This window comes from Macaca nemestrina, chromosome 15, assembly GCF_043159975.1.
Source record: "Macaca nemestrina isolate mMacNem1 chromosome 15, mMacNem.hap1, whole genome shotgun sequence".
NCBI lineage: Eukaryota > Metazoa > Chordata > Mammalia > Primates > Cercopithecidae > Macaca > Macaca nemestrina.
In genome coordinates this window covers 68,616,577-68,629,491 of record NC_092139.1, presented here as the reverse complement: position 1 = coordinate 68,629,491, position 12,915 = coordinate 68,616,577, and the positions used below count along the sequence as shown (strand labels likewise).

The window sequence follows — 12,915 nt, the reverse complement described above, 5'->3', positions numbered from 1 at the left end:
CAGGTTATTAAAATTTTTATCCACTGTCATTAGTACACGTTAGACTATATTAGAACTGGACTTAAGCAGATAAACTAGATACATAACACTATCATATTACAACATATAATCTGAATTAAAATTTAAGAATTTGCATTTCTTTCTTTTTGGTGTTGATTTCAGCTTCTAATAATTGAAAACATGCCTAAAATCCAGTTACTAATCTGTAGAGGCTCACTGGTTAGGGTTTGGTGAGGTAAACTCTTTTCAAGTGAGGAATTGCAACACTACAAATCATCTGCTGATGCATTTTTGGCAGATTTAACACATAAACAATTAAGTTGAGACCAAACAAATGGTGACAAAGTTAAGTTTGCTCGTTCATGTTTTTCTTCTTCCGTTGGCTAAGGTGAATTATTTTTCCCATGTTAGTCAGAAGCCAGTGATGTGGCAGTAGCTGAACGTAGATTAAAAAGTTAATTTTTAATTTTAATTAATTATTTATTTTAACAGTTAAATTTTAATTTTAATTATTTTCTAATTTTTCATTGTCTATACTTGATTACTTAAAATAAAATTATTTTAAAAACATGCATTCCAAAAGAGGAGACATCACAGAAATACAACAAGCAAATTAACCTTCTATTTTTGCATTTGCAGGAAATGTCTCAAGAACCAGAAACAAACAAGGATTGTGATAGAGAGGTATACCATTATATTCAAATGTTTCTGTTGAATTAGATTTTTACATTATGTTGTTGAATAAAGTGTTGTAAGTGTAGGCATACATGATCCTATCATGTAAGTAGCATAAATCATCAGTGAAAAATTTAATATTTAACTCAGAAAGAATTCTGTAGATTGAGTTTTAAAGAGATACAAACTCCAGAGATATTCTTTCATTATTATGGAATAATCCTGAATGGTGCCGTAAAGTGCTAGGTCATGCCACTTTAGGAGCTTTGGATCCATCATTTTATCTTTCTTGGTTTTAGTCTGATTATCAATAGATAATGTGGCTAAAGAAGATAATTTCTTATTCTGTGTATCTTCCAGCTAGAAAATTGTACGGCTATCGAATGTGAAATTTGGGGAGCATCTTATTTTCTGGGCATCTACGCTTGTACCTCAGCAGTTTCGCTCTGCTCCTTGTGTTGTGGCGAACTTTGGTTCCCATGTTTCAGTGAGAACCATCATGTTTTTGATATCCCAGGAACCAAATGAAAAAAGAATGATCAAAAGCAGTGGGGGAGAAGAATATCTCAGTGCAGAAAAGGGCAATCTTCCTTTCTATTCCTGAAGCCCCACAGTGTCTCATCCTGTAAATCTGACTGCTTAATGTGAGATCTAGGTGGTAAAGACAGAAGAAGACACATTTTACATCCTTGTCTTTTTATTTGTGTGTTCCCACGAGTCAAATGGGATAAATACATATATAAGATTCTGAAGAGTGGTTGGGAATAAAAGCACAAAATGAAGGAGGGCCTTTTTTGAATTTTGGAAAATTCTATTTTATTCAGTCAAACAGAAATGAAGCAAACTTTACAATGATATGATAATTACATCTTAAAATTAGATGGTAATTGTTCTGTATATATGATCAAACTTAAGTGTGAAATATTTTTAATGACTACAATAATGACAAACTGAGTCAATTGATAAAATCCATTAAAAAGGTTCTTTTTATTCAATAAAGTGAATATCCTTAATATCCTTAATATCAAACTTCCATTCAAGGCTGAAGAAGACATGAAGAAGCACGGAAGTAATAATACGGGATTACCAGAAAACCTGACTAATGATGCCGCTGCGGGCAATGGTGATGATGGATTAATTCCACAAAGCAAGAGCAGAACACCTGAAAGTCAGCAATTTCCTGACACTGAGAATGAAGAGTATCACAGGTAAGCCTATGGCAACATTTAATAGGAGATAGCCATATGCTGTCAAACTAATCCTAATTTGGACTAATATTCATGATTAAAAATTTTATATTTTTCCTAGGATATTCAGCCTTGCCTGGTAATCAGAAAAATGAAAATCAGAAAAAATGAGTTACCATTTTTTCCAGTCATTAATTTATTTGAAAAATAACGAGTATTAGCAAACGTGAGGAGAAAGGAATTTCTTTACGTTTTAGTGAACTTTTATTTTAGCTTCAGAGGTACATGTGCAGTTTGTTATATAGGTAAACTGTATCATGGAGGTTTGGGCTACAGATTATTTCATCAGCCACATAATAAGCAAAATACCCAAAAGGTAGTTTTTTGGTTGTCTCTCTCCAGCCATGCTCCACCCTCAAGTAGAACCTTTTGCCTGTTATTCTCCTCTTTGTGTCCATGAGTTCTCATTGTTTAGTTCTCGCTAATGAGTAAGAATATGTGGCATTTGATTTTCTGTTTCTGCATTAGTTTGCTTAGAATAGTGGCCGCCAGCTCCGTCTGTGTTGCTGCAAAGGAAATGGTCTCATTGAAAAAGACATGTCATACACTGTTGGTAAATGCATTTGGAACATTAATTGAGTAGCATATTCACACACACATATATAACATAGTAAGGATATAGATGTCTGTTAAGGATACTTTTATAGATTTGTTACATATATACTTACATATAAGAACATTTATTACAGCATCATTATATCAAAAGATGGATCCTTATCAGTAGGAATTTATCATTATTAAAAGTAAATCCTTACCAATAGGAAATAGCTCAATTTTCATTCCCAGAAAATAATGTAGTATGGAACCATTTTTTACAAATGAGGTTAGATCTAGAGTATACTGATTATTTCACAATTAAAATGTATTTAAAACCTTTACTTTAATAACATATCTTAAGATAAATTTTTTAGAATTCTTGTAATATCTGCTGTGTTGCAAATGGAAGCTACATGCTCCATTGACACTGTACCTTGATTGCTAGTTATTAAATTTTTGTTGTCAGTGCCTGAGTGCTGAAATATTGGATCTTCAGTCTGAATATTGCCAAGGGATTCTATGGGGATCTATATTTAATATAAACATTTCAGTATATTGGGTAAAACTTTTATTAAAATGTATCAAAGGATCTTTCATCTACTAAACCAGGATTTGGCCAGATTTTTCTGCAAAGAGCCAGTTAGTAAATATTTTAGGCTTTGCAGACTATGTATATATTTTTGAGACAGGGTCTCTGTTGCCCAGGCTGGAGTGCAGTTGTGTGATCACGGCTCACTGCAGCCTCAACTTTCTGGGCTCTAGTGATCCTCCCACCTCAGCCTCTCTGCTAGCTGGGACCACAGGTGTGCAACATCACACCCAGCTAATTGACTCTGTGAACTGTAGAGTGAATAAGCGTGGCTGGGTTCCAAGATACTTGACTTACAAAAACAGGCAGTGGGATTTGGCCCACAGGTGCTAATGTGCTGACCTTGTGCTAAAAGGAAGGTGCTGCTAATGCAGTAACTCTTATTCATAAAAGTGTCCTGCATGTGTGACATTATCCTTCCTTTTAGAAAGGGATATATTTCAGCATTCACCACACCACATTTTTCCACAGTGACTTCATATAATTTTTAAATTTGCATTTATAAAATAAGACTATTTTCTGCATTTCTGCCGCTTTATTCCTATGAATAGAACTCAGTAGTTTACTGTGATCAATTACTTTGTATATTTGATGAGTATCAACTGTTCTAGAATTGGCTGATTTTTATCAAGCCAGAAATACTCTCCTTGAAACGTTTAGTGTTTCTTGGTCTTTATGTATAAGCATGAACAATGTGATATTCAGCTTATGGAATCTAGAAATGTTTAAGGTGACATTTAGTTCTATAGTTTTAAGAATTTAACACCTCAGTCTGGCATTTTTAATGCCATATGTGTATAATTTTATAATCTTTAAAATATATAATTGTTATGTAAAATTTGAAGACTACACCTGTTATATATAAAATTTGATATTAATTGTCTATTGCTGTTCCATGACTGTGGAAGAAAATTACAACATTCTCAGCCATGAATTCTAAGTTTGATGTCCTTAACAGAACTGTCTACACTCACGAACTCAATTTGCTTTTCATTCACTCTTGATCTCACACCAGTAAGTCTTCAGTTTCAGTACTCCTCCAACATTGTTTTTCCTCAAGATTATCACTAATTTTTTTCTGTAATAAATCTAGGCATTTTTCTTACACATTTTATTTAATCTGTTAGCAGAATTTGAGCCAGTGGAGGACATCTCCTCTCTAACAGCGTCTTCAACTTGGCTTTCAGGACCTCACTCCCTCAAGCTTTTCCTCCTGCCTTTCTAATCCATTCATCATGGCCTCTTTTACTTGCTCCTTCTCATCTTTCTCCATTTGGACATTGTTTTTTCCCAGGGCTCAGTCCTCAATCTTCTCTCTCGTGACTTTTTCTTTTTTTGAGACAGAGTTTCACTCTGTCACCCAGGCTGGAGTTCAGTGGTGTGATCTCGGCTCACTGCAACCTCCACCTCCTGGGTTCAAGTGATTCTCCTGCCTCAGCCTCCTGAGTAGCTGGCATTACAGGTTCGTGCCACCATGCTCGGCTAATTTTTGCATTTTTAGTAGAGACAGCATTTCCCCATGTTGTCCAGCCTGGTCTCAAACTCCTGACCTCAGGTGATCTCTCTGTCTTGGCCTCACAAGGTGTTGGGATGACAGGCATGAGCCACTGCACCCAGCCCCTCGTGACTTTTTCTACCGTGTATATGCTAGTGATTTCCAAATGTATGTCTCTGACTCAGATCTCTCTCCCTAATTCCAGATTTCCATATGAGCCTGCCTACTTGACATCTCTATTTGGTTAGCTATTGGGTATCACACACTTGTCAGACTCAAAATTGGGCTACTGATGGCCTTCCTGAAATCTACCCCTCATGTATTCTTTCCTACTTTGGTTAAGGGCAACCCTTCCAGTTGCTCTGCCAAAAATCTCATTGTCATTCTTGATTCATCTCTCTCTCCGTCTCTGACACCTTACATCTATTCTCTCAGTAAATCTTGTCAGGTCTACCTGAAGGTATGTCCAGAAGCCAGTCATATCTTCTACATCTGAGCCACCCTCATGTGCAGTCTACATGAGTGTCATAGACTGGTAATTGATAGTCCTGGCTTTTAAAAACTTCCCTTTTCATCAATTCTTAACTCAGTGGATGTACCTAAAATATAAGTCAAATTGTGTCAGTCCTGTGCCCCAGACCTTCTGATTGCCTCCCATTTCACTCTGAGTATGTGTCAAATTTCCTCCTAATTATCTCCCTTGCTCTGCTTTAGCCACACTGAACTTCTTGCCATCCCTTATCTACCCCTAGTGCTTAAAGACTGCAAGCACACCTCTGTACTTGGCAGTTCCCTGTGTCTGGAATGCTTTTTCCCCAGATATCCTCCTAGCTTACTCTTTCCATTCCTTCAGTTCTTTATTTAAAACCTCCTTTCGACTAAGAAGTAGAAAAAGGGTAAAAAGAATCACATTATGGAACAACCACTTTCTGAGGAAGAACCATGTACTACCCAGACGCATCATGCTTAAGATTCAACTGGGAGTGTACCAGGGAGGCTCTCTAACGTAATCAAGGGAAGGTTCAATGAAACAAAGTGATTTATCATCTCTAACTTCAAACCAATTTGTATCTTGACATCAACACTCTTAACCTTATATCATCATTTCTTAGAGTCGTTGATATACAAATAAAAGGTTTTTGTATTAGAAAGAAAAAATCTCCTTTCTCAGCAGAGACTTTTCTGACCATCCCAACTTTCCCACCACCCTCCCCATCAAACACGTAAACATTTCATTTTCCTGCTTTAGTTTTTCTCCTCTAACGTACTGTATATTTTGTCTTCTCTATCTGTTGTTATTGTGTGTTTATCTCACTCTCATGAATAGGGATTTTATTTTTCACTACCATTATCCTTACTGCTTAGAAAAAGGCCTAGCATATTGGATGTAGCTACCTAATAAATCCTTATTAAATGAGTGAATGGAGTTTATCCTGGGTATATTGTTTGATTGATTCTCACTTTAAAATTTTGACATGAGTCATTCTAATAGTTTTGTCTGGTAATTATACGCATTTTAAAATTTGTTTTGGCTTCTTATAATAAGCTACATTCTTTATATTAATTTTTTTTATTTAGGGAGAAAAGCCCAATATTGTGGTTATTCATTATTTATTCTTTTACTAGTAATCATAATTGTAATTACGGTAAACTGAGCCAGAGGAATTGCAAACTTTACTAGTATTTGATTTGATTTGATTTTTGAGATGGAATCTCACTCTATCGCCCAGGCTGGAGTGCAGTGGAGGGGTCTCATTTCACTGCACCCTCCGCCTCCTGGGTTCATGCATTTCTCCTGCCTTAGCCTCCTGAGGAACTGAGATTTACAGGGGCATGCCACCATGCCCGGCTAATTTCTGTATTTTTAGTAGAGACTGGGTTTTACCTTGTTGGGCAGGCTGGTCTCGAACTCTTTACCTCAGGTGATCCACCCACTTCGGCCCTTCAAAGTGCTAGGATTACAGGCGTGAGCCACTGCACCCGGCCACCTGCTTTAAAAAAAAAAAAAAAAAAATTTGGGTGGCACATTTAATGGACTTACAAATTCTTTTCAGGGGATTATGAACCTTTAGTATTTGAAATAAAAAGACAGAGTTGGAAATTTTTTGCTTCCTATAGTAAGAGGAATACTGGTCAAGCACTGGCTATTCTGATGGAGCAGGTGCTGCTGCTTGGCTGTATTTCAGAAGCAAGCTGCTCACATCTGTATTGGTTGGTGAGCAAGACCAGTGGTCATTGATTGGTTGACTAGATTTCAAACTGGCTCTGGGTGGCTTCTTGTTACCATTGGTACAGGTCATTTCTTTCCTAAGTTAGACTCAACTTTAACCAAACATTTTCGGTTTAAAAGTTGCCTTCAATTAACTATGTTCAAAATGAAACTATTTTGTATTCCAGAATTTTAGACCTCATTTTAAAATTGTGGTCACGATGAATTGGATAATAATAGCTCTCAGGAAGATCTGTTTACAATTTTAAAATAGATATTTCTTTGCATAATTTATTCCTTAAAATTAATTGTCTTGTTTCTGCTGTTGGTATTTCTAGAAGCTTTTGCTCAAGTCCTAACATAATCTCCAGTAGGAGATTTTAGTCTCTTTGTCAGTTAATGTATGTATATGGTAGTGATATTCTCTTTTTAAATTCCTTTTCTTTTCTTGTTCACTGTCTTCTCTGTACAATAACAGTGATATTCTTATACATTTTTACCTCATTAAAAATAATTACAATTTTCAGGTCATGTGATGCCAACATGTTTGTTCCTTTTGCTTGGTGTGTGTGCTGCTATTCAGGTTCTGTTGTAGTTCTACATGAATGGCAGCTTTTTAAAATAACTCTGTGAAGAATGACATTGGTACTTGGATAGAAATTGTATTGGATCTGTAGACTTCCTTGGGCACTATGATCATTTTCACAATATCAATGCTTTCAGTCCAGGAACATAGGATGTATGTTCATTTATTTGTGTCATCTCTGATTTTCTTCATTGGTGTTTTCCAGTTATCCTTTTATAGTTGACTCACCTCCTTCGTTACGTATTTTCCTAGGTATTTTACTCTTTTGCAGCCACTGTCAAAGGGACTGGGTTCTTGACGTGACTCGCAGCTTGGTTATAGGTGGTGTATAGTGGTACTACTCATTGGTATTTGTACATTTTGTAGCCTCTGAGACTTTACTGAATTCATTTATCAAGTCTAAGAGTGTTTTGTAGGAGTCTTTAGGGTTTTCTAGGGATAAGATCATATCATTGGTGAAGAGATAATTTGACTTTCTTTTTTTCAATTTGGATGTCCTTTATTTCTCTTGCCCAATTGCTCTGCCTAGGACTTCCCAGTTTTATTCTTAACATACATGAAATAAAAGTAAAATCAAAAGTGATTAAGGATTACTTTATTTCACATCTCTGTCGCATACACAGATAAAATTAATTCAAAGTTGTATGTTAAAAACACAATATTAGACCTTGTCTTGTTTCAAAAGGAATTTCTAAGTTGTCTATAAAATACAGAGGAATCAAGAATATAAGTGGAAAGTGTTTCCCAAAAATAAATATAAAAAGTATGGGTTAACACAGGGCTTCCCAATCCCCAGGCCATGGACCAGTACCAGTCCCCTGGACTGTTACGACCTGTGCCACAGAGCAGGAGGCTAGTGGCAGGTAAGCTAGCAAAGCTACATCTGTTTAAAGCCACTCTCTGTCACTCACATTACTGCCTGAGCTCCTCTTCCTGTCAGATCGGTGATGGCATTAGATTGTCATAGGAGTGTGACTCAAACCCTGTTGTAAGCTGCTTACACAGGGGATCTAGGTTGTTCACTCCTTATGAGAATCTAATGCTTTATGATCTGTCACCATCTCCTGTCACCCCCAGATGGGACCATCTAGTTGCAGGAAGACAAGCTGAGGCTCCCACTGATTCTGCATTATGGTGAGCTATGTAATTATTTCATTATATAAAAGTAATAATAGAAATAATGTGCACAATGAATGTTATGTGCTTGAATCATCCTGCAACCATCCCCCAACTCAGGTCTACAGAAAAATTACCTTCCACAAAACCAGTCCCTGGTGCCAACATGGTTGGGGAGAGCTGGATTAAGAGATGTGAGACCCCTTTGCCTTGTCTTGGATTAATGTGCAAATATACATTGTGTGAATGACATCTGAGGGCACCATCTTGCCCTGTAGATCATTTTAGGGACACCTCCAGTATTTCATGAAAATCAAAATTTCTTCTAGTGATGAACAAAATGATACCCAGAAGCAAGTTTCAGAAGAACAGAATGCTGGAATATCACAAGAAGAGATTCTGACTGGTAAACAAGAGCAGATGGAAGTGGCTGAAAAGAAAATGAATTCTGAGGTATTTTCTTTAGTCATTTTCAAATGTTTTAATATGTGTATTTATTTAAAAGACAACTTTATGTATTTTGGAAAGTATAAAGGATTTTAAAAACATATATATACACACACTCCATAGATCCTTTATCATATATCTATATATGTACATACAGGATAAAACCATGTTCTTAATTCAACTGCATTTGCCTGCAACTGTAGAGTAGTGATCTTCACAATGGCCTCAATCCAAAGGAGAAGCATTTCATATGTTTCATAAGAATTGATGATCTTTCCAATATCAAAAATAAGTTTTGCTACTAACAACAGATTTTCTAGTTTTTGGACATTAGTTCATCTTTTTAAAATATTGATAGAGAAATCAGTTTGTTATTTTCACTGATAGGAAAGTAGGAAATATATAGCTGGGTCAGAGGCCACATTGTGGATGTCATTATCCTTGCTTTTGAGGAGAGTAACAGTTTGCTCCAAGAAGTTTCTCATTTCAATGCAAAGAGTTTTGAATACAATGGCATGCCATGATATACATTTAGTGATAATTTATTGACAAGCATTTTGTTCCCAGAGAAATATTTCAGTATATTTCCCTTATTTCACACTTATTACTATTTCAAACATTATAAAGAGGAAAGAAAAGTTATTGCAATGGCAAATAATCTCACGATTTCTAAGAAAAGCTTTGTAAGTTGTATCTTATTTACCATTTGTATTTTGAAATATAGGGCTTCTTTTGTATTAATATATTTACACCACAAAAGTAACCGTGATTTTATGAAGTCGCCCATGCTGGAGTGCAATGGCACGATCTCAGCTCAGTGCAACCTCTGCCTCCCAGGTTCACACGACTCTCCTGCCTCAGCCTCCTGAGTAGCTGGGTTTACAGGTGCACACCACCACACCCAGCTAATTTTTTGTATTTTTACTAGAGACAGGGTTTCACTATGTTGGCCGGACTGATCTCAAACTCCTGACCTCATGATCTCCGCCCACCTCAGCCTCCCAAAGTGCTGGGATTACAGGTGTGAGCCATTGCTCCCGGCTGCATTTATTTTCTGACCTCTCCTTTTAAGAATCATGATCTTAAATGAGTTCAGTGTTGTTTGTAGAAGTGCAATGCTTAGATGCCGATGTGTACATTGTGGAAGGGTACAATGCTTAAACAGTTATGAATAAATGCAATTCCTATAACTGACTGTAAAAATATTAGAAAAGCAGTATATTGATAAAACTTTCTTCAGAAAAAGGAACTTAAAGAACTTTAAGAAATTGCTTCTGTCCAAATATATGCATAGCTAAGGTTCTTACAATGGTGTGGTTGATAGGTTAGATATCAGAGTATAAACCCAATTTTAAAAATATATGCAAGCATATTAATCTTATATTTTATGCATCTGGTTTTTTTATAATTCAGAGAAAGGCTTTTCCAATTCTGAAATTCTAAAAATCCTCCAGTGACTTATTTTTCATGGTCTTTAAATAAGTATTTCGACTTTTTGGAATTTACACATTTTTAGATTTGAAGTTTTGTCCAACTTTTTTCCCGTTAAATATCCACTATGGGAATTCTTTCCTTATACAAATAAATGTCATTCTTCAATTTCAGAAGAAATCACGATATGTCATTCTCTTGGGTGCTAATTAGAAGTTCCCTTTGTTTACTTAGGTTTCTCTTACCAATAAGAAAGAAAAAGATCTCTTGCATGAAAATCGCATGTTGCAGGAAGAAATTGCCATGCTGAGACTGGAAGTAGAAAAAATAAAACAGCAGAGCCAGCTAAGGGAAAAGAAACTTTTGGAGGAAATTGAAAGTGTGAAAGCAAAGAATGATAAACTTCTAAAGGCTGTAAAATTGAGTGAGGAAACATTAACAAAAATTAGTATTTAAATACAGTGGACAGCTTAGCATTTTGACAACTGAGAACAATGATAAACTTCTAAAGGCTGTAAAATTGAATGAGGAAGCATTAGCAAAAATCAGTATTTCAGTAGAGTGGACAGCTTAGCATTTTGACCGCTGAGAATGCTCAGTTCTGAACTGCAGAATGTAAGACACAGCTAGGAAACACTGGAAATGGAAATCCTATCATGTCGTTTTAGACTGACTACTGCCCTACATGACTGTGATCAATGTCAAATAGATGAAACAGACTTCTTTACAGAGAACAAACATGAACAGGTTTATTTACAGGAAAAAATGAATTCTCATATATCTAACCTAAAAGATAACAGTGAGATTCTTTCTGAATAACTCTAATGTTGACAGCAAAATTAACAGCCTAAACATTAAGCTGCATCACACAGGATAAACTCTGAGAGACAAGATGGGGCAGGCCCCCATCTTTCCTGTTCAGACAACTTAGTCATTCTACTGTGTGGGCTTTGTAGACTACAAACCCATCAAGGGCAGAAGAGATCCTGTGGCACAGCACAGCTGCTTTACCAAATCATGGCCAGACTGCTTCTGTAAGCAGGCCCTGATCCTGTTCCTCATCACTGGACAGGACCTCCCACCTGAGGCCTCTAGCTACCCCCACCAGTGTTCCCTGGCCAACGGAGATTTGAAACCTTCCTGGGACAGAGTTCCCAGAGAGAGGGGAGGGGCACCACCTTTGCTGTTTGGGTACCTAGCCGTTCTGGCCCATGGGCTTTGGAGAGCCCAAGCTGACCAGGGGTGGAAGTGGTGTCTCAGTGCAGCACAGCCACCCTCCAAAAATGTGGCCAGACTCTTGTTTAAAAGTCGGTCCCCGACCACATTTGTAATCACTGGGTGCAGGCTTTCAACCAGGGTCTCCAGCCACCTTCACTGCTGTTCTCTGGCTGACAGAGGTTTCAGACCTCCCTGAGTCAGAGCTCCAGGGGAAGGACCAGACTGTCATCTTTGCCGTTTGGACAACTTAGCCATTTCAGCCTTCAACTTTCAGAGTGTCTGAGGCAACCAGGGGCTGAAGTGAACCCCCAGCAGAGCATAGCCACTCTACAAAAACGTGACCAGACTTCTTTTTTAAGCAAGTCCTTGTTCCTGTTCCTCCTGACTGTTCAAGACTTCTCAACTTGCCTCCAGCCACATCCTACAGGTGTGCACAGATTGGTGACAGGTTCATACCTCTGAGGTGCAGAGCTCCCAGAGGAAGGGGCAGGCTATCATCTTTGCCTTTTTGCAGACTTCACTGCTGATACCTTCAGGCACTGGAAAATAGGAGGCCATTGGGGACTGGAGTGGACCCCCAGCATACCACAGTAGCCCCACAGAAAAGTGGCCAGACTGTTATGTGGATGCCCATTTCCATATCTCCTCAATGGGTAGGCCCTCCTGGCAGGGTCTCCAGCCAGCCCCCCCACTGGAACTATCAAGCCTGTAGCAACTTGGCAATTCCCTGGACTGAGCTTCCAGGAGCAACTGAAATCCTCTCTGCTGCTGCCTCTGCAGTGGAACTGCCCTTGCTTCCCTCAGAATATCAAGGGAGCAAAGACCCTAAGTGCCATATCGACACCTCCAACAAGCTGCAGTTGACCCAAGGAACACACCAGTCCATCTCCCACAGGTACAACACACCCTGCACTGTTCATCACCAGACAGGGAACCCTGGCTTGGGCTCACAGCACAGACCCTCCATCCTGGGGTGATTACATTAAGTAACTGCTAACTTACATCTCTCTCAGGTGGAGCCTCCAGGAGACAAGGAAAGTTGTAGAGCAACAAGTCAGATGATATGCAGCCCAGAGGGCAGGGACAGCTATCTCTCTAGCTCTGCTTGCTCTTATGAGACACTTTATCCCAGCACTTAAGGAGTGCTGCGGTCAGACCAGCCCTGTCTCATGTGCAATATTGCCCAGCACAGATCAGGTCTAAGAGTTACCTTCTTTAAAAAGGGGAGTTGCTTAAAAAAGAAGTCTGGCCATGTTTGTGTAGAGCAGTTGTGCTGTGCTGGGTTCACTTTTGAGAGAGTTCTCTGAGACCTGATCTCTGCTAGGCAGTTTTGCACATCAGGTGAGGCTGGTCTGACCTCAGCAC

General features: G+C 38.1%; 1 protein-coding gene across 1 annotated transcript in view; it reads left to right on the top strand.

The window, feature by feature from the left end:
• The window catches only part of LOC139358385 (POTE ankyrin domain family member G-like), a 31,864-nt gene extending 19,430 nt beyond the window's left edge, over positions 1-12,434 (top strand). The window contains exons 9-12 of the mRNA XM_071078920.1: positions 640-684; positions 1,717-1,883; positions 8,784-8,907; positions 10,567-12,434. Coding sequence (XP_070935021.1) covers positions 640-684; positions 1,717-1,883; positions 8,784-8,907; positions 10,567-10,788 — 558 coding nt within the window. The 3' untranslated portion in view covers positions 10,789-12,434. The remainder of the gene's footprint in view (positions 1-639; positions 685-1,716; positions 1,884-8,783; positions 8,908-10,566) is intronic.
• The last annotated feature ends 481 nt before the right edge of the window (positions 12,435-12,915 follow it).